Raw genomic sequence first — 23,574 nt, 5'->3', positions numbered from 1 at the left:
TTTCTGCTTCCACCTGCTGGTCCTTTGCAGCACTGCAGTCACACAGACGTCTTCAGATCACATTCAGCAGCTTTTCTGCTTTAGTCTGCATTCAGGAGAAACTGTGAACATGATTTTCACACTGCTCATCCTCCAGCCATTTACATAACAATATCTAATATGACTAGAAATCGGCTCCAGACAACCTCAAATACATTGCCCCTGTTTATTTAATCAGAGTACTGGACCCTTCCTTACCATTTTTGTCTTTTATTTTTCTGAAAATTGGAACAAATTTGACTTTTCATCTGCTTCCATTTGAAGTAGCTGTAACCTGAGTCTCTGATAATGGGCCTGTATTTGTCTTTCTGTCTGAAACAAGCTGTTTCACTCCTCCCCCAGGAGGACAACTTTTGTACTGGTTGGCTACCCCTCACAATCAGAAGGTTTGAACAGCAGGTGGGCGGACTTCTGTCTGACACGATCATAACAGAATACACCCTCTGCATGACATTATATAGCAAGAGTTTATGAAAATGAGATCTGAGAGCAGTCTATTGTACCAACACAGGAAAGAGGAAAAGCACGGCAGATCGCCCTCCATCATGAAAATGAGATGAGGAATGGAGATTTCACAGATAAACTTTTATTATGCCTGCACAGTGTTGCAATACAGAAGGTTAACATATCAAACACTTAAACTTTGCTTCACTCATACATATAAAATCACTATAAAATGTCACTCTAATATCTGCTGCTGTTTTTCCAACATTCACAAAGGAAACTCCACTGCACTTCCTTCCTGTGGTAAAAAAAAAAAAATCCATTATCACCTGCTTCTCTCAACAGTAAGACCATTTTCTGTCAAAGAAAATCAAAGGAGAGAAAAATGCTGCAGAATAAATAAAAACAGAAAAGTTTGTTAATCTCACAGCACAGCTCATCTTGATCATTCCACATCCCACAGCTGGGCCCACACCACATGAGCAATTGGGACAAACCCTGACATACAGAGACCTGCCGAGTGCATCTGATTCAACCTGGAGGGAAGATAGTCTCTCGCTCACCTGAAACTGAATCCTGAGGAAAGGGAGACCTGCTGAGGCTAACTAAACACCATCTTTCACTCAGAGATTTATTCCAACTATGTGACACTAATATCTTTGAAAGACATTTAACTCATCCATGAGAAAACATGAATGCTTTTAGGGATCTGTAGTTATCAAGCTAACTTCGGGTTTAACTCTGTCTTTTCAGGGTTATGAAGGTGGTATGTCACCATGGTAACTGATGCTACAGATCAAAGCTGCTCCAGGTTATGTTGCAGATAAGAGATCACCATCTACTGACCAATCAGATTTTTGGATGATAGTCACCACGGCTGGAGTGCAGACAGTCCGAGGGTCAGAAGTGTTAGTGTTTATTGGATGAGCATCAGTAAGAAATAAGGATTCTTAGAGAAAGTTTATCGTTTCCGGTTTTTACAGATGGAGATAAGAAACAAGGGACTCTGAAGCACTTTTTTCCTCACTGAAGATAAAACTGTTTCTTCTGTTTAAGCTAAGTTGTCTGAATTGTTTGGTTTGTGGGAGCAAAAGAGCAACTTGCGGCTTGAATTTTTCACTAAATATGAGATTGTGTTTGTGAATTAATGCACATACTGTACACAATATGAGATGTGATGAAAAATTTCAGGGAACTGGACACACACAAAAAAGATGGAAATGTATGCAGTCTCCCCTTCATGGTGACCTTCTCAGACACCTCTGGACCTCTTTGAGTGCTGCATATCTTCAGAAATACTAACAGAAAACCTGTCATCAAGAAAATAAACTAGTCCAGATATTGCAGATCACATTTAAATCCAGTCTTAATGTTTGCATCCTGCACGTTTGTTTTTAGCTGCTATGAACCAGATGTTTACACCTGCATAGTTATCCACATGTTGGCAGGAAACAAATCTTCTCAAATAAAGGACGCATGAAAACAGGTCAAATTCTGAGGCGTGTGGGCTGTTGTCAGTTTGAACTCTTTAAATTCTCTTTTCTTGAAGTTAAATGGGACGATGTTTAAAAGAGCAACTGACAGAAGAAAAGCCTCGACGAACAACCTGTGGTTACTGAAGCTGTGCTCTGATGTTCGTATTTAGCAGAAAACAGTAAGTGAAAAATCGTCAGTGCATTGCAGATGTTGAAGAGGCTGGAGACAGTGAAGAGTTCAGTTTTAAGGGACGGTGACATGGAACGGACTGCCAGGGACGTTCTCATCTCCCCACTTCACAATGAGGATGTAGCTGCCCTGCTCTTTAACAGTATACGTGACATTGTACATCCTGTTGCCCATGTGTTTGACGTACACTTCCTCGCAGGGTGTCTTCGGCCCGTGGACACCGACCATCAACATGTTTGTGCCTGCGAGGAAAAAAACAGAAATATGGAGAGTGGTGAAGAAAAATCTCAGATTTGACTTTCACAAAAGACAGGAGGGACGAAATGGTCACCTGCTTTACTGCAGTCGACTGTGAAGGTGTTCTTCTGACCAATGAAGGCCTTCGAAAGGCCAGCGCCTCTGGAGATGACTTTACTGGCATCTGAGGAAAATTTAGGCAAAGAGGCAAAGGGGCTGCCCATTGCTACCGACTTGCTGACGGTCTCCACGAGAACAGACGACGTCTCATGCAAACTGTGGCCACCTGACAGACGAGGTCCTGGAAGAAGAACAGTTAGAGTCAGCTTTCTCCAACAGTATGTGGACATCCCTTCAGGTTTACAGGTCATGGAAAAGGATTCATTTAGTCAGTATCACCAGCTATGTAGAGCTTGGTGTCCTACAAGTGCATAAAAAACAGTTGGTTCCAAACAGGAAGCTTTATTTAGAACTGCATGTGCTCTTCATCTCTGGAGGGATCAGAGGAAAGTGATGAATCATGCTTTATTTCCAGGAATCACTATGCCTGAAGGCAGCATACAGACTGTGTATACAACAAGACCGAATCACTTTCATCCTCATTTCCAAGGAAACCCCAGGAAACTCTATACCTGTGAGTATCAGGACAACTCACGGACTGACCTCAGTAAAAGGTCAGTGGTCATTGACCCACCTGATACTTTGGCCTTGAAGGGGCTGCCTACAATGTGCTGGGGTCCTCCATACTTGATGGAGATCAGGTAGCTTCCAGGAGCCATAGGTGTGTAGGAGACCTTATACCCCTCAGGAGACTCCTGACAGTCCATCTTAACCTTTGATGGGCCATCAATTGTCACGGACAGTGCTCCTGAGCCGGCGTTACAAGTATTGACAATAAACTCTGATGCCACGCCTAAACGAAGTGAGAACGCTCATTAAAACCCACCTTCATCAAATGACTTCAAAGTTAAAGACTTTGTTTTTCGTGTATACCTGTGGTTCCTCCCTCGAGACCTGGTCCAAATGCAGACACCATTCCTGGATCTCCGACCTGACCCGGTTCTCCTACTCGGATCTTGAAGGGACTGCCGGGCACATGGCTGCCGTTAAAACGAACATCTATAGAATGAACTCCATTCTCCTTTGGGATGAACCTGATAGCATGCTGATCTGTAGAAACAGGAAATCATTGATTTATAATCAGTTCTATAAGCACTATAAATTCAGACTTTGAGGAGGAGGTTTCTTATACCAATGACTCCATAATCCTGTATTTAATATGAAGATTAAATACAAGAAAGATTTAAACTGCCAAACACTCTGTGAAAAATTACAAATTAAAATTAAATTAAATAGTTAAGCGGTAAATAACAGTATTTACAGCAAATAAGTGATGTGACCCTGAAAAAATAAAAGGTTGTGGACCCAGACTTGAACCTTGTGGAACTCCACATATAATTTTGACTTTTGCCTGGGTTAGGAAATAGTGGTGGATCCATGTTTGGTTTTTATTGTCCTCAAAAGTCCTAAAGATCACTTCACTAACAGCTATAATGGGGTCTTACCACTGTCCAGCTCAGTGATGTAACACTCTTCTGTGGCTCCTGATGGCGTGTGGATCTTGGCATCAATCAGCCCTCTTGCTCCATTGAGCTGCACTGCAAAGGAGGCCTCCTGACCCACCTTCAGACCCATCTCCTGGTAAAGAAAAGGGATTCAGTGCTTTGGATCATGGAGGTTTAAAGTGTTCAGCAGACAGTTTTCAGTTATTTTAAACAAACTGAATATGCTTCCTCAGTACTGCAGATACTCCTTTAAGTGTTTTCAATATTTACAAGATTTCTTTGGTGGTCTGATTAATAAACTTTGTAGTGCCCATTTTTATATTTATGCCTATGTTTTAAAGATTTGGGTTTAACTATATATTGTTTAATCAAAACTATTTATATATATTTTTTTAAATTTTTTAAATAGAAATTTGTCAGTTTAGTTTTATTTCTGTCTCTTTTTTGTGAGATCCTCCATAGCCCTTTTTCCTGTTAATGTTACCAGCATAATTTGTTTTTATTTCACAATTTAACATATTGTGATTTTGTGTTTTTTTCCTACTTGTATACATGTTTGTTATATCTCAAGAGTAAATGTGTTGCATACAAAGAAAGAGGACAGCGATTAAATATACAGAGATAAATATACACAGCTATGAACACAGAAATACAATCCTCAACACAGCACAGTTATTGAGACTAAAAATAAATCTATTCACAGAAAATATAATTGTCAGAGGGATTGCATTTCTGTGAGCTCAGGTGGTAGATTTAGATCTTTCCTCACCTGCAGGCTGGTGATGGTGAGGCGGCGAGCGTCGTCTGACAGTGAGGCGATGGGGACGGTAAAGGGGGAGTCTGGGATATGTTCATCATTGAATTTAATGGAGACCTCATAATCACCTGAACAAAAGAAATATATTATTGTTGAACAGAAATCCTCATCAGGGATCCATTCTAGGACCATCATCATCATCACTTTCTCCTTTAACACTTTAACGATCACAACAATTTGCAGATCCAATGATAAAAAAATATTTTTATAACAAGGAACTTTTAAAAAATTTATACCGTCATATTTTTAAGTTCTAACTTTATTTCTGTGAATCTGCAAGTTTGTTTTTCAAAAGTTGCCCATTTACCATGAGTTCTAACTTTAATCTCTGTTTTTTTTTTTAAATATCATCTCAGAGGCAGAGCATGCTTACACTTTTACAATTACAATAATTATACTGTGACATGGATGGATTTGAACTAAAATGGTCCTGGCAGAATTTCTGGAATAATAAAATTCAAGTGGTGATTCCAGGCTTGTGCCTTTTGTCGCTATGCAGGTAGCAACCTAGTGGAATATAAGTTTAGTCTTTGTAAGCAGATCAAACCCTTTACCATGAGATACAGAATCCGAATGATGTTTATTGTCAAGTTTTTACACAAATAAGGAATTTGTCTTGCTGTTATGGTGAAAAGAGTGATACAATTAATCCGAGTATTAAAAGCAAAACAAATAAATAAACAGCGCAATAATCTGTCAAAGAGTATTAAAACTGTCAGAGAGTATTAAAAGTATTAAAATTAAAATTATAACATCACACAGAAATATGTTAGGCTTCTTTTCATTGGCTGGAATAAATCTCAGAGGCTTAAGCCAAATATCTCTTGAGACTTACCAGGTTCCTGCACTACGTAGGTGACTCCACAGGATCCGTCTTTCCTGTCTTCAAATGTTATCTCAGCCTTGCTGGGTCCTTCTACAGCAATTGAGAGACCTCCAGCACCAGCCTCTCTGGTCCAGATACTGAACTCCGCTGCAAAACAACACAAACTGTGAGAGCTGCAGTTCCTATGGTAGCCACTAGAGGGCCTTTTTTTTTTTTTTTTAAAGAAAATTTAGAAAATTGAACAGAAGTAGCAGACATATTGTCAGTGAAACAAAATTAGGAGCATTGGTGTTTCAAGAGTTCATTTGACACATCACAGATGGATGTTTTAGTGTTTCCTGTGACCAAACCTTGCTGACATGTAGGAGCATGTCATCATGCTTCTTCATCCAAAGATTCAAATGAAATCAAAGTTCTTACAGAAGAAGCAAAAAGAAACTGGTTCATAAGGACAGAAGAAGAGATAAGGAACAAATGTAAATTCTACAGCCCACCTGGGATTCCTGCCACTCCGCGGTCCAGTCCAGTGCCTCCTGCTCTGACCTTGTGGGCCCCTCCCTCTCCCAGGGGCCCCACAGTGAACTGGAAGGGGCTCCCAGGGACGTGCTGGCCCCGGTATTTGACGTTGACAGTGTGAGGTCCCATCTCCTGAGGGATGAAGCGGACGCTGTAGGTGCTGTCCTCTCCTTTAATGATCTCTGCGTCCTCTGTCTTTCCTCCAGGACTCGTCACTTGAGCCGTCATCTCCTGGTTAGCTGCCTCACCTGACAGGATTAGGAGGATGTTACTGAGGATCAGATGATTCACCCAGCAGATGTTTCATAGTTAGTTTTTACATAGCATGCACCAAAAAATCTCATGTCATGCATTGGTTAACATGTCACTGATTTAGATTTTGTAGGTTTTTGGTCTATGGCATGTTTATTTTGTAATTTCAGTAGCTAAAATTAGGTTTGGTGCTCCTCAGGAATCAATCCCAGGCCCTCTTTTCTTTTTTCAATTGTTTGTTCAATTTGAACAAATCATCTCATTCAATAGTAACATTTAAGTGAAAATACATTTTATGAAGAATTTGATAATAAATAGTGATGATAAATACTTGAACTGCAATATTTTAATAATTTTACAAGTTTAAAATGTTTCCTTGAGAGTGTGTATTTCTACTAATATTCTTAATGGATGTTTGTCTTTGTCTTTCTGCTTTAAGATAGTCTTAAAGATGAACAGAAATCAGTTCTTCCACGTCTCAGTCAGCAAAAGAACCATTAACTTATAAGAAAACCTGCTTTTCCTCAAAAGTCCACGAGAGGCTCCAACAGTACAAACATGGCCCAGAAGTCCCTGAACTGGACTTCTGGACTGTATTTGTACTGTTGGAGCCTTTTTAAATTATTTTATCTGACCAATGATATGACTGCTGAACCTGTAAGCAGCTCCCTCCTTTTACTGCAACCATGAACCCAACACATTTCTTTATTGGTATATCTGAGATTAGGCACAGTGCCCACATCAGGCCAGACTCTGAATTACAATACTACCTTAATCCAGACATTTTGACAGCAGAGTGCAGACAAAGGGAAGTGAGAGAGCTGGAAGAATCAGAGCAGGTTAGAGGGTTAGCATGGGAGGCCATTACAGCACAACACTCTGTTAAATCAGCCACTCTCACTTACTGGAAACACACACACACACACACACACACACACCGTTCTGCAGCGGCTGTCGGCTGCCAGTCGGCATCCCGCCGAAGCCGCTAAGACTCTCTCGCCCTAGAAAATCTCCGAATACGTCTCTAAAGGGATCTCCTCCGACCTGCGTGCTCTCCTCCACCCGCACCTCCCTCTTGGTCTCTCCGGCTCGGGTTTTGCTGATCTCTGTCCGCTCGGTCCGGGTGTAGGTGTGGCTGCTGCGGGTGAATGTCCGGGTCAAACGCTCCTGAGCTGAAACCATCTGAAACCAGTTTCCTGCGACCCAGAGGAGAAGCAGGAAGGAGAAGGAGGAGGAAATAGTGGACAAAGACGAGGAGGTGAAGAGAAGGAAGCAGGGAGGACAGGAGCCGACAGGAGGAGGATGAGGAGGAGGCAGATATCACAGCTCACCTGGTATTTTGAGGTTGAGGTCACACGTGCTGCCCACGGTGGCAATGGAGGGTGCCTGACGTTTCCGGGTGATGCTCTCTTTCATCCGACCTTCACCAAACACCTTCACCGTGAACGGACTTCCTGTTCACACAAACATCACAACACACAACAACAAACTCTGAGATCCTCATGCTTTCTCCAGAGCATCAGATCAACAACTAGATCATCGGATCTGAACTGATGATCTATCTAATTCTTTATGGTAGTTTCAACCAAGAACTACTTCAGGCATCTGCATTTATGTTTTATACCATCTGCAGTGGTATGTTCTCTTTCTGCAAACTAATTTGCCTCAAATCAAACTTAATAATTTTTCGTACCTGGCACATGCTGGTCGGCGAACTTGATGTTGATGATGTAGTTTCCTGGTTCTGTGGGACAGTAGGTGACTTTACATGTCCCGTCCTCCACGTCCTCACAGTTGATGTCCACCTTACTGGGACCCTCGATGGACAGACCCAGACCTCCATAACCTGCCACAAACACAGACATCGAGGGTTAGAATCTGAACTCCTGAGCTTCAGCGCTCTGATTGTGTGGATGAGGGCTGAATCCTCGCCTGCATTCCTCGTGTCCACAATGAACTCGGCCACCTCGAACGTGTGTCCCTCCACCAGCCCCTGACCGTAAACCTTCACCTTGCTGGCATCTCCAATCTCCGACTGACCCACCATGATCTTAAACGGACTATTGGTCACATGCTTCCCGTTCTTCTTCACGCTGACCACGTGTTCACCAACTTCCTTTGGTGTGAAGGATATTCCTGCAGGAAAGAGAGATGTCATCAGAAACGTGGAGTCTCTTGTACAGCTGTCCGAATTTTTTTTACTGCAGAAAATCATACACCCGTGTAGGAACTGGAATCGAGATCTGAGTAGTTCAGTTCCTTTGAATCGTCTGCCTACCTATCTATCCCACTTATCGGTTTTTGCACTCACGCTACAATCTGCTGATTTCAGTTTTTGTGTCAGAGGAGGAAAATAGTCGGGCAGTCTCCAGCATGGATGTGGACATTACTTTTATTTTTATTTCACAAAAGGACAAAAACGCGATGGTAAAGTGCAAACTGCATCCAGGATAGACACAACTGCATTATATGCTGATAACACAAATTTACCTCTTTGCTAACATCTGCACAGACAGCATGCCAACACTAAGCTAGTATACAACCCAGAAACATGTAAAAACTGAGTGTTTGCTGACTGTGGCGATATTCTGATCCCTACACCTGTGTCACCTCCAAAAACATGAACCAAAGTCTCAGATCTCGCCTACTTCAGACTTTCAGGACCTGAAGGTTTTGCCTTTCAAGTCCTAATAAAGACATTATTATTATTTAGGGACAATAAGGTAATTTTATCACCGATCGATCAGTGATGGAGAGCTACCTTTGTTGACTGGGTAATAATTTTAAGAATGTAGTATTTAGAAAACCAAATATTTGATGAAATCTGGATAATAATAAAGATTCTATGTTGTTTGGTTTTGGTCCACTTTTTGCCAAAGGATGACTGAGAAGCAGTGAAGAATAGAAACGGACCGATATGTCTGTTGGGCAGCCTCTTCAGCAGGCAGGGCTCCTCGTTTCCTGACGGAGCTCTGATCGTCGCGGTCAGGCTGCTCAGGTCTGTCTCCATAATCTTTAAGGAAACATCTGTTGCCGTGCCAACGTTAAGCTGGGATGTTCTCATAGAGTCGTCACCTGGAGATCAAATGTGAGAAGACAAAGTAATAGTGAAAACCAGCTTAAGCTAAACCTTTCTCACAGTGCAGCTTTTCATGCAGGTTAGAGCACCCACAGACAAGCCAGCACTGACACAAATGAAACAATGTGCAATGACATAAACAAACTAAAACAACAAACTAAACTGGCATTAATTTAAAAAAAGAAATAAAGCTAATGATTGGGCATGTGATGGACGTACTGTGGGTAACAGGTGTTGCTTACTAAGCAGCACCTGCTTAGTAAGCAGCAGGCTTAGTAAGCATTGCCATCACCAGTGTGATGGTGATGGCAATGTAGCTTGCCATCACCAGTGTGTGAATGTGTGTGTGAATGGGTGGATGACTGGTTGTGTAAAGCGCTTTGGGGTCCTTAGGGACTAGAAAAGCGCTATACAAATACAGACCATTTACCATTTACTACCGTGACTAATTTGAAAAAACTACACCGAAAAGTGGAGCATAATGAAAAGGAGCTCGGGAAATTTAAAAGGTGAGGGGGTGTCTCGGCAGGGGAATGTGCTCTCCAAATGCAGACGAAATCAACATTCACAGCTCGATGCCAGCCCACATGAGGCCAGGGTTTGGACCAACTAAGCAGAAAATCTTTACTCTTTTGATTATGATGGTGATGATAAGCTTTTATGTCTGACATATAAAACAAAAACCATATACATACATACACATATACACTGATACCTGCATACACACAATAAGTACGCAAAAAACAATACAATAAATAAAGAAAATCTCAGTGACATGAAATAAACCCCTTAATCATCAAGTCCAAAATGGAGCAGGAAGAAGTATGTACATGCTGATTAATCCCTACCACATGCTCAGCACTCTACTGATTCATGATATTCATCATTACCCCCACTTTGCCTCAGCACTTGTATACACGTAACACACAAAAAAGAAAAAAGACAGGAAAAATCTACGTGTAAATATAAATAAAATGATAGATATGATTCATATATAGATACTTTTCTATACCTTGATAGCCAAGACTTGGAGGAACAATTAAATAAAAACCTAGACAGGTTAACAATTAGCCAGTGAAGGTCAAGAGGTTAAACAATGTAATTAGGAAATATTTTAATGACAAGGAAGGATGATTACAAGAAGTTAGAGAACCAAAAGAAGAACACATGCCACGTCATGGTGTGACAAACCAAAGAGAAACTTTCCAGAATATTTTAAAGGTGTTAAAGTTAAAGTGAAACCTTATACAGGAGTAAATGACTGATGAATACTGAAAATAAAAATGTTGGATAATTAATTTTCTGAATTTAGCTGAAGAAAAATCTGATCATTTATATCTGCTTTGATTGGAAAGGATTTTGTATATTTGGTGTTCCGCAGGAAGATAGAGCAGAGTGTTATCTGCGTACAGAGTTAGAAATCAACTAAAGGCAATCCACATGTGACCAAGTACACAGTTAATATCTATCTTTTTCTGCACATGCTTCATAATTAATGTGTTTTGAAGGTACTGAAAGGCATTGATTGTGGGGATATTCAAGCTATGCATGTTAGTTTTCCTAAAATAAGATTTTCTACATTTTTGAAGGTAGTTCTGAAAAATTACACATTCAAATTCAAATTAGATCTTTTGTTAAAATCATCTGAAAAATGTACATCCTCATCCGTGCTGCATCTGCTTTTCGATGAACAATCATGTAAAAAGTGTTGTTTAAAACTGAGCTGTGTGGATAAAAGCCCGACTTTCCTGAGCAGAGAGAGAATTTTTTACCGGTAATCTTGGCGGTAAAGGGGCTGCCAGGGATGTGTTTGTCATCAAACTTGACGATGATGTTGTAGTCTCCAGGTGCCGTGGGCAGGTAGGACACTGTGCACGTCCCGTCCTTGTTGTCTTTACAGCTGATCTCAGCTTTGGATGGACCTTCAACCGCCAGAGACAAACCTCCTGTAGAGAGAGTGGGAACGCTTACTGCCTTTCTTATCTTCAGTTTCACATGTCGTCTTCTTCTTTTGATTAAATACACATTTCACATTTCAGGTAAAAGATACAGCCATAAACACAGTCTATGTGCCCGAGAAGAACTGGGCTCTTATATCTACGAGTGTACATATGAGGGATACCTTCTCCAGCATCTTTTGTAACTATAGTGAAAGTGGCTGGTCGGTTCATGGTGCCGTGGCTCAGGCCGGGACCGTATGCTGTCACATGACCACTGTTAATAGCATCAACATAGAACTGGAGTGGACTTCCTGTCACAGAGAGAATGATTTTCACATTAAAGGTTGAAAGTATGTTTGCTGATAACACTGCCGAAGACGAAAGAATGTGAGCCTCAGAAACAGAACAGATATTCACTGAGGAGGGATCACCTGGGATGTGGTTGCCATCGTATTTGATGTCCATCTCATGGAGGCCTCGTTCAGTTGGCGAGTACTTCACAGTAACTGTCCCGTCCTTGTTGTCGGTGATGTTAGGTTGGGCTGTTCGGCCGGAAGGCATGCGGACTTCACCTGGAGGATAAAACATGCACAAGTTCAGTTATTCTGACTAATTTCATGTTTAGACTGAAACCATTCTAATCATAATAACCAAAAGGTTAAAATTCATTAGAGTTTTTTAATTAGATTAAAAAACTATGTAAGCTATCAACCTCTAGTAATGCTTCAAGTGCATCCTTTGATGCAAAGTCACCTGGTTAGAAATGATATGTCAAAGCTAAGAAACAGCATTTACTGGGGTGCCAACTGAGCATGAGCTGGCGACCATGTGCAGCATGGCCACACAGAAGACAGCAGATTCGAGTCTGACCCGCTTTCCTGTCTGCCTACACTGTCTCTGTCCAATAACGGCTAAAATGCCCAAAAACTAAACTAAACTAAACTAAATTAACACGAACGCAGCTGCTGCATAAACACTGTCATTAGAAATAAAGACGTCCTACCTGTGATCTCTCCTTTCTGCACCGTAAAGGGAATGACCAGACTGAAGGGACGCAGCATCGGCTCCAGCCCGTCCACAGGGCTGATGGGATCATCGGTGGCCTGAACCAGAGCAAGAGGGGAGGGGCGTTAGTGGCACCATACTAGGAACTCTGGGATTTCATCCAGAGAGAGGGGAGAGGCAGAGGAAGCACAGCAGGGCTGCAGAGAGGCTGACAGAGACATCTGACTGGTCCAGTTTAGGTAACACTGGTTTAAGAGTGGTGAAAGGAAGGGAGCTTCTAACGATCAGATCTGAACTGGAACAAATGACTGCTGCACAGTCTCTGAGAAAATATAAGAAATATTAAGCTATATAAGCATTTTGATATAAAGAAGCAAAATGAATTAGAGACAACAGCTCTGAAAACTATAACGAAACCATAAAGCAGCTCAAAAAATGATAATTAAATACATTTAATGAAAAATAGAACAAAGTAATAAAACAAAATTTAAAAATTAAAATAATGTGATACTAAAAAATAATATGAAAAACTTATAAAAGTATAAAAATAAAATTATAATTTTAAGAAAATACACAATTCTCTGAAATAATACAAAACAGATCAAATCTGTCTTGAAACTATTTCTCTAAAATCATCACATTGTCAGAACATCTGGATCAGCTGCTCTCCAGATGTTGAAGAAAAGTTGACACGCTGAATTGTCTCTGATATCAGCCAGTCAGAGGGTACAAATCAGAGGGTAGTGTTAATAAGAGTAGCCCCCAGCTGCCCTCCCAGCAGGAGATGATGATCATGCAGATTAGACATGCAGCCTCATGCTGAGCCAGAGATCAATCAATAAGTGAATGTGGGTCGGTATCGACTGTGGGACAGGAAACGCTGCAGTGATGGAGGGCAAAGCGAGGAACAGATGACGGTTTTTATGAAGAGGAGACGCAGCGGCAGATAAACAGCAGGTGTGGAGGTAATGCTGATACCCATTGAGGGGAGAAGGCCGCATAGGGAGAGTAGGGCTGCTGTAACTGAAGCTTGTCACATGGTTCCTCTATTATTGGGATGGTATCACTTGCCTGACGAGGAACAAGGTGCAGCCATTACAAATACAAGCAAACCAGAAACAAACACACCGAAAAACGCAGCAATTTTCCACAGTTTCAGGAAATAAATCTGAAACATTATTAAAATATGGAATAATACAACAAATAAACAAAAATAAAAGAAATAGTCAAAGTAAAATTCAGGATAAAATAGACTGCAACTCAAAATCAAATCAAAAAGGAGACATAAAACATATACATACATAAGATACAAAAAAATACAAAAACAGCCACAAAAATAAAAAACAAAAAAGAAGAACAAAATAATAAATAATAATACATTTATTTTCCTTAAACTGGAGATTTCTCCATTGTGTCAATGCTATCAAGAATTTATGGTTTCACAGTTTTATTCAAGGAGTTTGTTTTGTTTGGGGGTCAACTAACTGATTTAAATTTTTGTTTTTTCATAGTGACAACTAATATTCATGACAAAAATCCCAAGATCAGTTGTAAAAGACATACAGAGTGTTAAATAAATGAGTCATTAGCTAATCGATTTCCAGTGGCTCCAAATCTGATAGATTCAGATGGATGGATTGAAACCCAACTGTCCAAAATAAACTCAAGCTAACTCAGCTAAAATAAATCAAACTATCCCAAAACCAACCCCAACAAACACCAAACTGCCCAAAACCAGTTCAAACCATCCCAAATCAAACCTAACTATTTAACCCTAAACAAAAACCAGACCAAAGCCAAACCAAACTCATGCCAACAAACCCCAAACAAAACCACTCTGAACCCCCCCGAAAAATCCTAACCAAACCGAAACTAAACCCCAACCTAAACTATCCCAAACCCAACCCCATAAAACCAACAATAACAGGCCAGAACCAGTCAAAGCAAAACAAAGCTAACCTACCCACCTAACCCCAACTCAGTCCCAAACTGAAATCAGCCAAGCCCAAATCATGGTGTTTTCAGGGTGGCGACTCACCACGACATGGAAGGGGCTGTTGGGAATGTGTTCCCCTCCGAAGCGGATGGTGATGACGTACTTCCCTGGCTCTGGAGCCGTGTAATAAATATCGAACGTCCCATCTGCGTTCTCCACTACATCCACATCCAGCTCCGCTCCGTCCGGCGTTGACACCTTACAGGTGACTTTACCTTTCCCTGCAGCCTTTGCATCCACGGTGATGACAGTTTCCTCTCCGATCTGGATGGTTGGTCCAATTCCTGAACCTGACAAGACGTTTGTGGAACCAACAGAGTCAAAGCAGTGATTTCAGAAGTGATTAATGTTAATGAAAGAAAGCATACAGTAATACCAGAGAGGTTAAATGTTTAGAATGATGCTGAGTTGTTTACAGGAAGCTTTAAGAGTGATCATGAGCACTGATTATATGAAAAAGGTTCTGATAACTGTGGTGTACCCAGCCTCAGAGTGAGTGCTGCTCAACGAGCTGTTAGAGTGTGGGTTCTTAATCTCTGTTGTGTTTATTATCAATGTGTTTATTGCACAATAGAAACCCTTAAATGAAACAATAAATTAAAGTTTTTGTCATTTATTTCAGTTTGCACTGAATGTGTTTGATTTTATTTGGGTGGGTTTAAAGTGCAAAACATACTTATAATAAATCTTGGATTTCCTTCTGTTTTCCAGATAGACTGACTGGACAAATACAGTGACAGTAATTGTGGGTAGTTACACATATATCAAATATAGATGACAGAAAATATGAGTGCAGAAATGCCACAGATAGTTTTGGTCTCATCTGGAGGCCACAGAGTTTATCCAGTGACCTCCAAGCATTTTTAATTCTCCACCCTACCCACCAAAACATCTTTAAGTAGCTTCAAGTTGCACTGACAGATGTCCAATTCCCAGCGTGTACTGGGATTTATTTTAGCCATTGCTTAGCGAATGATATTTCCCATCACTCATTCAGAAATCTCAGAGAAACTCCCAGCCCATCTTCCGGCCTCTGAGAACAGAAATCACTGCATATTTAGCTTCTTATTTTATTCAGTTCCTTCCATATATAACAGCTTCCAGCTAATTTTATATTGTTATTATTAATAATAATAACTTCTGAGGTGACCTTAATTACTAGGAATGGTATCTTTATACCTTTTAAAGCAAACTACCCCAAAAAAATCAGCTGGTTTCCAGTCACAATTCAGAATCAAATTTTGAGAAAACATTAAACTCAATGAATAAGTGTCCATTGTAAACGTCTAGCGTTCAGTATATATGTGTAGCTGCTGGTTGGTTAGATAAGCAGCTGTTTTTTTATGCAAAACTGAAACGCTGCTTATCTGTTGGCATTCAGTGAGTCTAAGAAAGTTGAGGCCACTCACCGAGTCCGTGTCCTCCGATTGACACTGTAGGAAAACAACAACAATCAGCGACGCTGCTAAGCTTCCAAGCGATAAAGTTTAATTCAGCGCTGATGGGTGGAGCCTAACCTGTGACCAGACACTTGCTGGCGTCTCCGGTGGGCAGGGCGTGGATCCGGTAAGGTGAGTACGGGATCTCATCTCCTCCGTATTTGATGGTGATGGTGTAGCGCCCCGTCATGTCCGGCACGTAGGACACTGTGTACGTCCCATCTCTGTTGTCTCGAATGGTCGCCTTCTTGGGTTTTCCCTCTGGATCCTGGAAGTGTACAGACAAGAAGTTAGTCACGTTTGGGGTGCAGAAAACATAAATAGGTCCCACTGCCCATCACTGGTCTCCTACCATCTGCCATCGATAGTAAGAAAAGAGAAAAGTAATATAAAGTCAAATTAATTTTATTTTTTGGAGAGCAGAGATCTTCTTGGTCAACAGACCAAGTGGACACAAACAAACTGAACTGCAGGGTGGAAGCAACACTGAAGCTCCAAACCTGCAGTTCCTCTGATGTCCAGCAGAGGCTCCAGCAGTGAATCAGTCCCCACAGACTCCCATGTTAAAACCTTACATTAGAAATAAACATCTTTACAGCCTGATACAGAAACTGTTTTGGTCTCTATTGATAATTTCCAACTTTTTTTGATGGTATTGATTTTTAGGAATCTTTGTGATGCACTAATGCAATCAATGGATTGTTTAGTCAGAGACATTCACACCAGTAGCCTGCTGCAGGTCATTCTGTAGGGCTCTGGCACTGCTCATCCTGCCCCTGCTCTTGTACAAAGTAGAATATACTTCTCATTGCAGTAATGGTAATACCCGGTTTCTGTATCTTGCACAGAAGAAGAGGACAGAATAGATTTTCTGGATAAATAAATATGTTAGGGATCAAACAACTAACGTGAAATTCAGACTTCTGGATCTAAAACTTTTCACAGTGTCAGCGATGAGCAGTTTGATGTAAAAACAGGCGCAAAAAAAAAAAAAAAAAAAAATCTGGTTTAACCTCCCTGTGCAGCAGCGCCCCCTGGTGTGTGGAAGCAGGTATCTACAGCTTATATCCATGTGAAAAACTAAAGTGTGTATCAGAAACATTAACAGCTACAGCATTATGAACACTATCGTAGACCTGATGGCCGCTGATGGTTTGAGAGCAGTGGGCTTGTCACGTCCACAAGTGTTCTCACAGGATCTAACTATTCACTGCAGCAGTGACAGGTCAGACAGGTGGATGGATGGATCATTGAATGGAAGCAGGTTTACCAAAAACTCTGGTTAGTTAAGAACTCAAAATCAAATATATCTGTTAACACGTTAAACAAACTGAATGGAGTCAGTGCACATGCAGACCACAGAGGGGTGGAAGCCAAGCAAAGTGCTGCCAATAAAAATTTGCTTCTAACGTTTGTTTGAATCTGTTGTTGATTTGATGAACATTCAAAGCGATATTCCAAGTATTTGGACTCTAACACAGAAAACTATGAGCTTCATTTAAAAGGCTTTAACTAAGATATTGCATTTATTATCATCCATGAAACTGATAATCAGTTTCATGGATGTTATTAGCGTCACAGGATCTACACAGGGAATATTCACACTTTAGATCTTATGCAGAACATAAGAGCAGTGAAAACAGCCAAAGGCTACACGATGAGGAGGCAGCCAGCGGGGGAGAACAGGTGGGGTGGGGGTGGACATGAGACAGGTGAAGGGGGAGGGAGGTGAAGGGAGAGAGTGCAGGGCTTACAGAGCCTCTCCTAAGAATACTGAAGGGGATGGTTTTCTTTACTATGTGAGTCTCCCACACCCTCCTGCCCCAGTCTTCCACAAACAATGAAGCCTCGCGACTGCAGCCGTCCGGACCCTGCAGTGACAGCAACAAGCCCGCCGGTCTGCGTTTGAATCGGGGTGAGTCAGAAACAGGTCACAGAAGAGCAACAAGACACGACAGACACCTCCCTGCCAAACACTGACCGTGCAGCACCATGATGATTTCAGGACAGGAAGCAGAGACTCACCAGAATCTGGACGGTGAGCAGTCCTTCTCCAGCATCTCTGGCATCAATGGTGAACTCCACTGGCAGGCTGGCTGGAACCCCGGATGCATTCAGTCCGGGACCGCTGGCTCGAACTTTGCTAGCATCATGAGCCGGTAATGTCTTGATTTTAAAAGGACTGAAGAGACAGAAAGGTTAAATCTGAACCCGAAGGACCAGAAATTTCTTGTACACGCTTCTCTTCAATACTAACCTCCGGGGCACTTCCTGGTCGGCATACTTCACGCACACTGTATATGGGCCATCGTTTGCAGGAGTATAGTTGACCGTGTGAGTGCCATCACCATTATCTGTGATGTTGAGGGGCTCAGCTACACCTGAAGACAAACCAGAGCACAGGGCAAGGCCACGATGAGGTTATATCAGCTGATTAAACCTAATTGGAGAATTTCATGTCAATACTACTAAAGAAAGATTTAACTCCAGCTTGATAATGAGTTGGTCTGACTGGAAATCCTACGGGTATAAGGTAAGGTAGGTACAGCCTTTCTGGAACAGCTTTTCTGGTTACCAATGGCCTGGGCTAATGTTATGAGGTTAATAAGTCTTTGTAATCTTACCTGTTGGTCCATATAGCTGAACTGCCAGGGGAGCCACCCCTGCCTTGCTGCTGTCTACAGTAAAAGTCTGAGGAACATGAGCCCGGACTCCACTTCCAAGGCCAGGACCTGAACACCTCACCATACTGGGATCAACCAGCTCTCGCACTGGGACCCGGAACGGGCTCCCTGAAAGACAAGTGACGTAATAGACGCTCTTGATTGCAGATTTCTTTACCTTAGAAAAGCGCAGAGTCAGTTATTTCCAAACCATACCCTACAGGGTTAAGTGACCTTCACCTGGGATCGGTAAGCCTCCAAAGGTGATATTGACATCATATTCTCCAGGCGTGAAGGGGATATACTCCACACTGCAGCTGCCATCTTTGTTGTCCTTACATGACATTTTTGCCTCTGATGGACCCTCAATGGCCAGGCCAAGTCCCCCAGTGCCAGCACCTCTGAGGCACGCAGGTAACAAAAAGGAAGTTTAGGACGTTTAAACAGAGATCTATGGATGCTACAAAATCTATCCTGGATTTAAAAACAGAGCGACGATACCTGGTCTCAACAGTGAATCGGTTTGGTTTGTTCACCAGTCCTTCCTCCAGACCTGGACCGTAGGCTCGGACTCGACTGGGATCACAACCCTCGCTCACGGACACCCTGAACGGACTCTTCGGCACCGAGACGTCATCCAAAAGAACTTCAATCAGATGCAAACCTTCAGCAAACAAGAGTCCATTATAAAAGTGAGTATTTTAATGGATAGAGTCAAGATAATGTGGGTGAAAGCATTCTGCAGCGATCTGGTGTGTAGATGTCAGTATCTACAATAAGTTGATATCATAGTTTTTTCACTGAATATTAACCTCCTCATGGCTCTGTAATTTGTTTATTCTTTTAACCTCTATACGAAGAAATACAAATTAAATGCTTTTTACACATTTATTTATTGATCCGTCTTCAGCTGTTGAGTGCATTGTTTCAAAGGAACCCGAACATTTAATGGTCACTCATTTTTCACCCCACGGTTCAGTTTTTAACCAGCAACCTCTCAGGCAGAGTGGGAGTAAACCAGACAAAGAATCACCTTCCATTAAAATTCCAGTCTGACTGAGTATTTCTTTCCCACAATGCAATGGACTCCAACATGTCACACTTCACTATCAGTGGAAAACCATCTGCTGAGCGCCGACAGACTGCAGCTATAAATACCCTTGGTCCAAACCCGCTCCTCACTGAGAGGTTAAAGGACCAGAATCCAGTCATTGCAACCGATGTTCAGTACATTACCATAACTGACTATAACAGTAGCAAATGCAGGGTTAAGCTTTGAGCAGCAGATATTTGTTTGAACTTCAGGCACTTAAATATTAAATCAGATATATTTGCTCTGGAATGGTAATTATACCCTGGATGTTGATTGCTGCTAACCCCTCTGTACACAGGCTGACTGCAGTTCAGCCAACAGTCCTTTATGGCTGGTGAGGGAAAACAAGCCTCATGAAAGCCACATGGAATTTTATTTCACAATTAGGAGGTGTTGCAGTGGAAAAACACCCACAAACCAGCAGCAAACCGTGGTCCTGCCCGTCCTCTGTCTCTGCTGACGATCTGCAGCCAGGCTCACAAACAACACACAGCGCCAGGAGGAAGGTCTGAGGCTTACCGTCCTCGTAGGGTGTGTACTCGACTTTGTATGTCCCATCTCCCTTGTCGGTGATGTAGGCGTCTGTGTTGGTGCCCGACGGATTTGAGATCGAGGTTTTGATATGGCTGCCACCGCTCTTGTAGTGAGCTCGAGCGTCCACGATGAAATGAGTGGTTACTTCCCTCAGGACGCCTGCGGAGAGGAAAGCAGCACGAAGACACAAAAGTAGAGAAGAAAGTTAGTCAATGTCTCTATGAAATATAACATGCCATTTTTTATCAAGATGCAGAGAACGACTCATCACTTATAATCATATCCAAAGACAGTAAAATATTTGAAATATTTCACTGAATACAGTCATACTGAACAGATTATTTAAACTGCTATAGAATTCATGTTCAGTCTAAAAACAATCAGCCATATTAATCACTTAATTTATATTGTTTTGGTTCCAGTCACATAAAAAAACAAAAAACAAAACATGATAGAAAACGTGTATCATTAACGCAGACCATCGTTATTACATTACAAAAGATGGACTTTAGTGTCTAATGCTGCCTTCTCTGTCATTTCAAGCAGGGGGCGACTCCAGTGAAGTCTGATTAGATAAAAGTCTTCCCTGTTGAGTTTATGATCTCAGTCGCTGCTTTCAGGTCTGACTGAATAGAACAACAAGTTCATTTTGGACGCCGTGGCTCTGTTAGAGGGATGACGTTCTATCACTTTCCAGCCTCATATTTTAACTTTCACAGCATGACTTAGATCAGGACCAAAGGTTGTTTCAGGATAAATCCATCAGTGTAATGCAACAAGCACTCATTTCTTCTTTGCTGTTTGTTTATTGATTAAATTAGTAATGTGAGCATTCAGCAACTTTTCCCATTTGTTCTCATTATAAGACTTTATGACTTCAGTGCTCTTTTATTGGTTTTATTTTAATCTCAACTTAATAAAGACTGCAATCCAAATACGGAAAGAAAAACGTAATAATTAAAAAAAAGAACAACATACAAACTAAATGTGCTGTTGGGAGTTTATTAACTGTGATAATGGAGTCTGGTGGCGTCCAGGAGGCCAATGAACAAACCACAGAGAGCCGAGCCTAAACCAGATCACACTGGAAACAGTCCTGTCGTCGTAAAAACAGACCTCAGAACAGCAGAGAGTTTGGAAACTCTAATCACTGATGTGATGTTTGAGAGTTTAAACACAGTGTTCATATAAGCTTACAACAATGAGACGGATAGGCTAAGTAGGGCTGAGAACAAGTTAAAGGCTCCCCTGTGGTTTATTAAGGAAAATAGAAGGTAACGTGTACCCCGTAACATAGAGGAGCCAAAACCCCTGCATCTTTAGTGGCAGACTTTCTGTTAGGTTCAGGGGCGTTTCTGGACATGTTTTTATATCAGGTGCGTGTATCATATTTTATACACATACATGAAACATGGCAGTGGAATTATGTCACTGAAATTTTGTAGGGGGTTCTGTGGAAGCATTTTGCACCCCTGCATGTTCACAGCTAATAAAATCAGTACATTTTCACAGCTTCTCACACGTGTGCAAAATCTAATGAGTTTTCTGTCGTGTTTAGAGTACAAAATCAATGAGCAAATTTGATGACTAGATATTGTTTTACATTTGTGTTTGATTAAAGTATACAAACCTCAGACATCCTTCTTTTAACTGGGCATAAAAACATCTTTAAGTGCTCACCTCTGGGTTCCACTCCCGGTCCATAGATCTTTACCCCGCTGGTGTCAACAGCTGGGTCCACCTGCAAGCGAATGGGGAACTTTGGCACCATGTGTTCTCCATATTTAATGGTGATGGTGTACATCCCGTGGCACTGGGGGATATATGTGATGGAGTAGGTCCCATCACTGTTGTTCTGAATGTGAACTTCAGCTTTGGCCCCAGAGTCAGAGATGATCTCGATGGTGAGCTCATCCTCCCCGGCTTTGGAGCAGTCCACCGTGAAGGTTCCAGCCTCGTTGACCTTGCCTCGCTCCAGCCCGGGGCCGCTGGCTGTCACCTTGCTGGGGTCAAACACTGACTGGACCACAGCCTTGAAGGGAGAACCGGGGATGTGCTGGTCTGCAAACAGGATGTTGATGGCGTATTCACCAGGCTCAGTCGGCAGGTAGGACACAGAGCAGGATCCATCACCATTGTCCTGGCATTCAATCTTGGCCTCACACGGCCCCTCCACTGTCAGACCCAGACCACCAGTACCAGCACCCTTTGTGTCAATGGCAAAGGGGGCTGGTTTGCCTACCACACCACCCTGAAGGCCTGGACCATAGGCTCGCACCTGGAAAGTAAATGGCAAAACCAGAAGAGACACAAGGAATACTTGGTAAGGCTGGTTAGCAGAAGACATTAGCTTTAAGTCTGAGGTTTGCACCAGAATCAGCACAGATGATCGACTGAATATCCATGGAGTACTAAACTGGTAGGCCTGAAAAACATTCACACAAGTAAAGATTTACACACAAGTATACTCATTTTGCTTAGATTGAAAAAAAAGTTTACTCAGATTAAGAAAAGGCTACTGGAATAAACAAAGGCTTACCAGGACAAGGAAAGAACATTATTCTTATTGGGATCAAGTCTTAGAAGACACATGTTCAGGCTTGTCTTAGGTTTGCCAGTGAACATCTAAATAATTCAGAGAAGGCATGGGAGAAAGCACTGTGGACAGGTGGAATCAAACTTGAGTTTTCTGGTATCAACTCAACCCATTATCATTGGAGGAAGATTAAAACTGAGTATGACCCAAAGGTCACCATGGATGGGGCAATGTGCTGTAAAATCTTTCAATGAGAACCTCTTTAACTCAGCCAGAACACTGAAGGTGAGTCTTGGATGGGTCTTCCGTCGTGACATTAACCCAAAACATACTGCCAAGGTAAACAAAGTAACAGCCAAAGTGGGCCAGAATCCCTCCCGTGACGTAAGAGCTGCCAAGGATTTCTCAACCAAGTACTAAATCATGTTTGCTTGGGGATCAAAGAATTATTTTATTCAATGACATGCAGGAAGTTAGTGAGTGACCAAAGATAAATTGCTTGAAAATCTTTGAATACCAATCTGTGAAGGCTCTCAGTCATCCAGGTCATTGTAGTTTAAGGAGCTTGGAAAGAAAATCGTCTGGACTTCTTTAAGTTTCCTTGAAGACATCTCACCTCTCATCTGAGAAGCTTCATCAGTTCTAAGAACAACTGGTGGAGAGTCCCAGATTTTAAGCTGTATGCGAGTGTCCCCATGAGGGTCATGGACCCCCTTAATGATCCTCTACCTAATCACATAAGCTGAGGTGTGAAAACGAGTGTGGGTCAAAATCAGCCAAGGCTTCGGTTGAACCCACTGTGAAACCCAGCCCCACCCTATCATGTGATTTACTGAGGTGGAGGATGTGAGTGGGCATTAAGGGATCTGGGAAGGGATCTCAAAACCGGATTATAGATACAGACAGTTGGTTTTGTAAGCAACCACCT

At 41.9% G+C, this 23,574-nt stretch overlaps 1 protein-coding gene across 9 annotated transcripts in view; it reads right to left on the bottom strand.

Moving 5' to 3' along the window:
* Positions 1-603: 603 nt before the first annotated feature.
* The window catches only part of LOC100698591 (filamin-C), a 54,514-nt gene continuing 31,543 nt past the window's right edge, over positions 604-23,574 (bottom strand). For 2 of the 9 annotated variants that reach the window (XM_019346599.2, XM_019346602.2), the window contains 29 exons: positions 21,791-22,388; positions 20,096-20,269; positions 18,985-19,147; positions 18,724-18,884; positions 18,445-18,612; positions 18,078-18,201; positions 17,846-18,002; positions 17,575-17,691; positions 15,899-16,088; positions 15,791-15,814; positions 14,424-14,671; positions 13,364-13,456; positions 12,384-12,483; positions 11,812-11,952; positions 11,563-11,691; positions 11,213-11,386; positions 9,275-9,436; positions 8,294-8,497; positions 8,055-8,207; positions 7,693-7,815; positions 7,300-7,557; positions 6,088-6,357; positions 5,603-5,740; positions 4,720-4,835; positions 3,951-4,083; positions 3,379-3,555; positions 3,080-3,298; positions 2,480-2,686; positions 604-2,390 (listed from right to left, as the gene is read on the bottom strand). In XM_019346599.2, the coding sequence (XP_019202144.1) occupies positions 2,203-2,390; positions 2,480-2,686; positions 3,080-3,298; positions 3,379-3,555; positions 3,951-4,083; positions 4,720-4,835; positions 5,603-5,740; positions 6,088-6,357; positions 7,300-7,557; positions 7,693-7,815; positions 8,055-8,207; positions 8,294-8,497; positions 9,275-9,436; positions 11,213-11,386; positions 11,563-11,691; positions 11,812-11,952; positions 12,384-12,483; positions 13,364-13,456; positions 14,424-14,671; positions 15,791-15,814; positions 15,899-16,088; positions 17,575-17,691; positions 17,846-18,002; positions 18,078-18,201; positions 18,445-18,612; positions 18,724-18,884; positions 18,985-19,147; positions 20,096-20,269; positions 21,791-22,388 (5,109 nt within the window). In that variant the 3' untranslated portion in view covers positions 604-2,202. Of the gene's footprint in view, positions 2,391-2,479; positions 2,687-3,079; positions 3,299-3,378; positions 3,556-3,950; positions 4,084-4,719; positions 4,836-5,602; positions 5,741-6,087; positions 6,358-7,131; positions 7,183-7,299; positions 7,558-7,692; positions 7,816-8,054; positions 8,208-8,293; positions 8,498-9,274; positions 9,437-11,212; positions 11,387-11,562; positions 11,692-11,811; positions 11,953-12,383; positions 12,484-13,363; positions 13,457-14,423; positions 14,672-15,790; positions 15,815-15,898; positions 16,089-17,574; positions 17,692-17,845; positions 18,003-18,077; positions 18,202-18,444; positions 18,613-18,723; positions 18,885-18,984; positions 19,148-20,095; positions 20,270-21,790; positions 22,389-23,574 lie in introns of those variants that run through there. The other 7 variants (XM_019346601.2, XM_019346603.2, XM_019346606.2 and 4 more) reach the window with 5 other exon arrangements.

This window comes from Oreochromis niloticus, linkage group LG17 (assembly GCF_001858045.2).
Source record: "Oreochromis niloticus isolate F11D_XX linkage group LG17, O_niloticus_UMD_NMBU, whole genome shotgun sequence".
Classification (NCBI taxonomy): Eukaryota; Metazoa; Chordata; class Actinopteri; order Cichliformes; family Cichlidae; genus Oreochromis; species Oreochromis niloticus.
The sequence above is the reverse complement of the archived record's forward strand: the minus strand, read 5'-3'. Positions and strand labels throughout refer to the sequence as shown.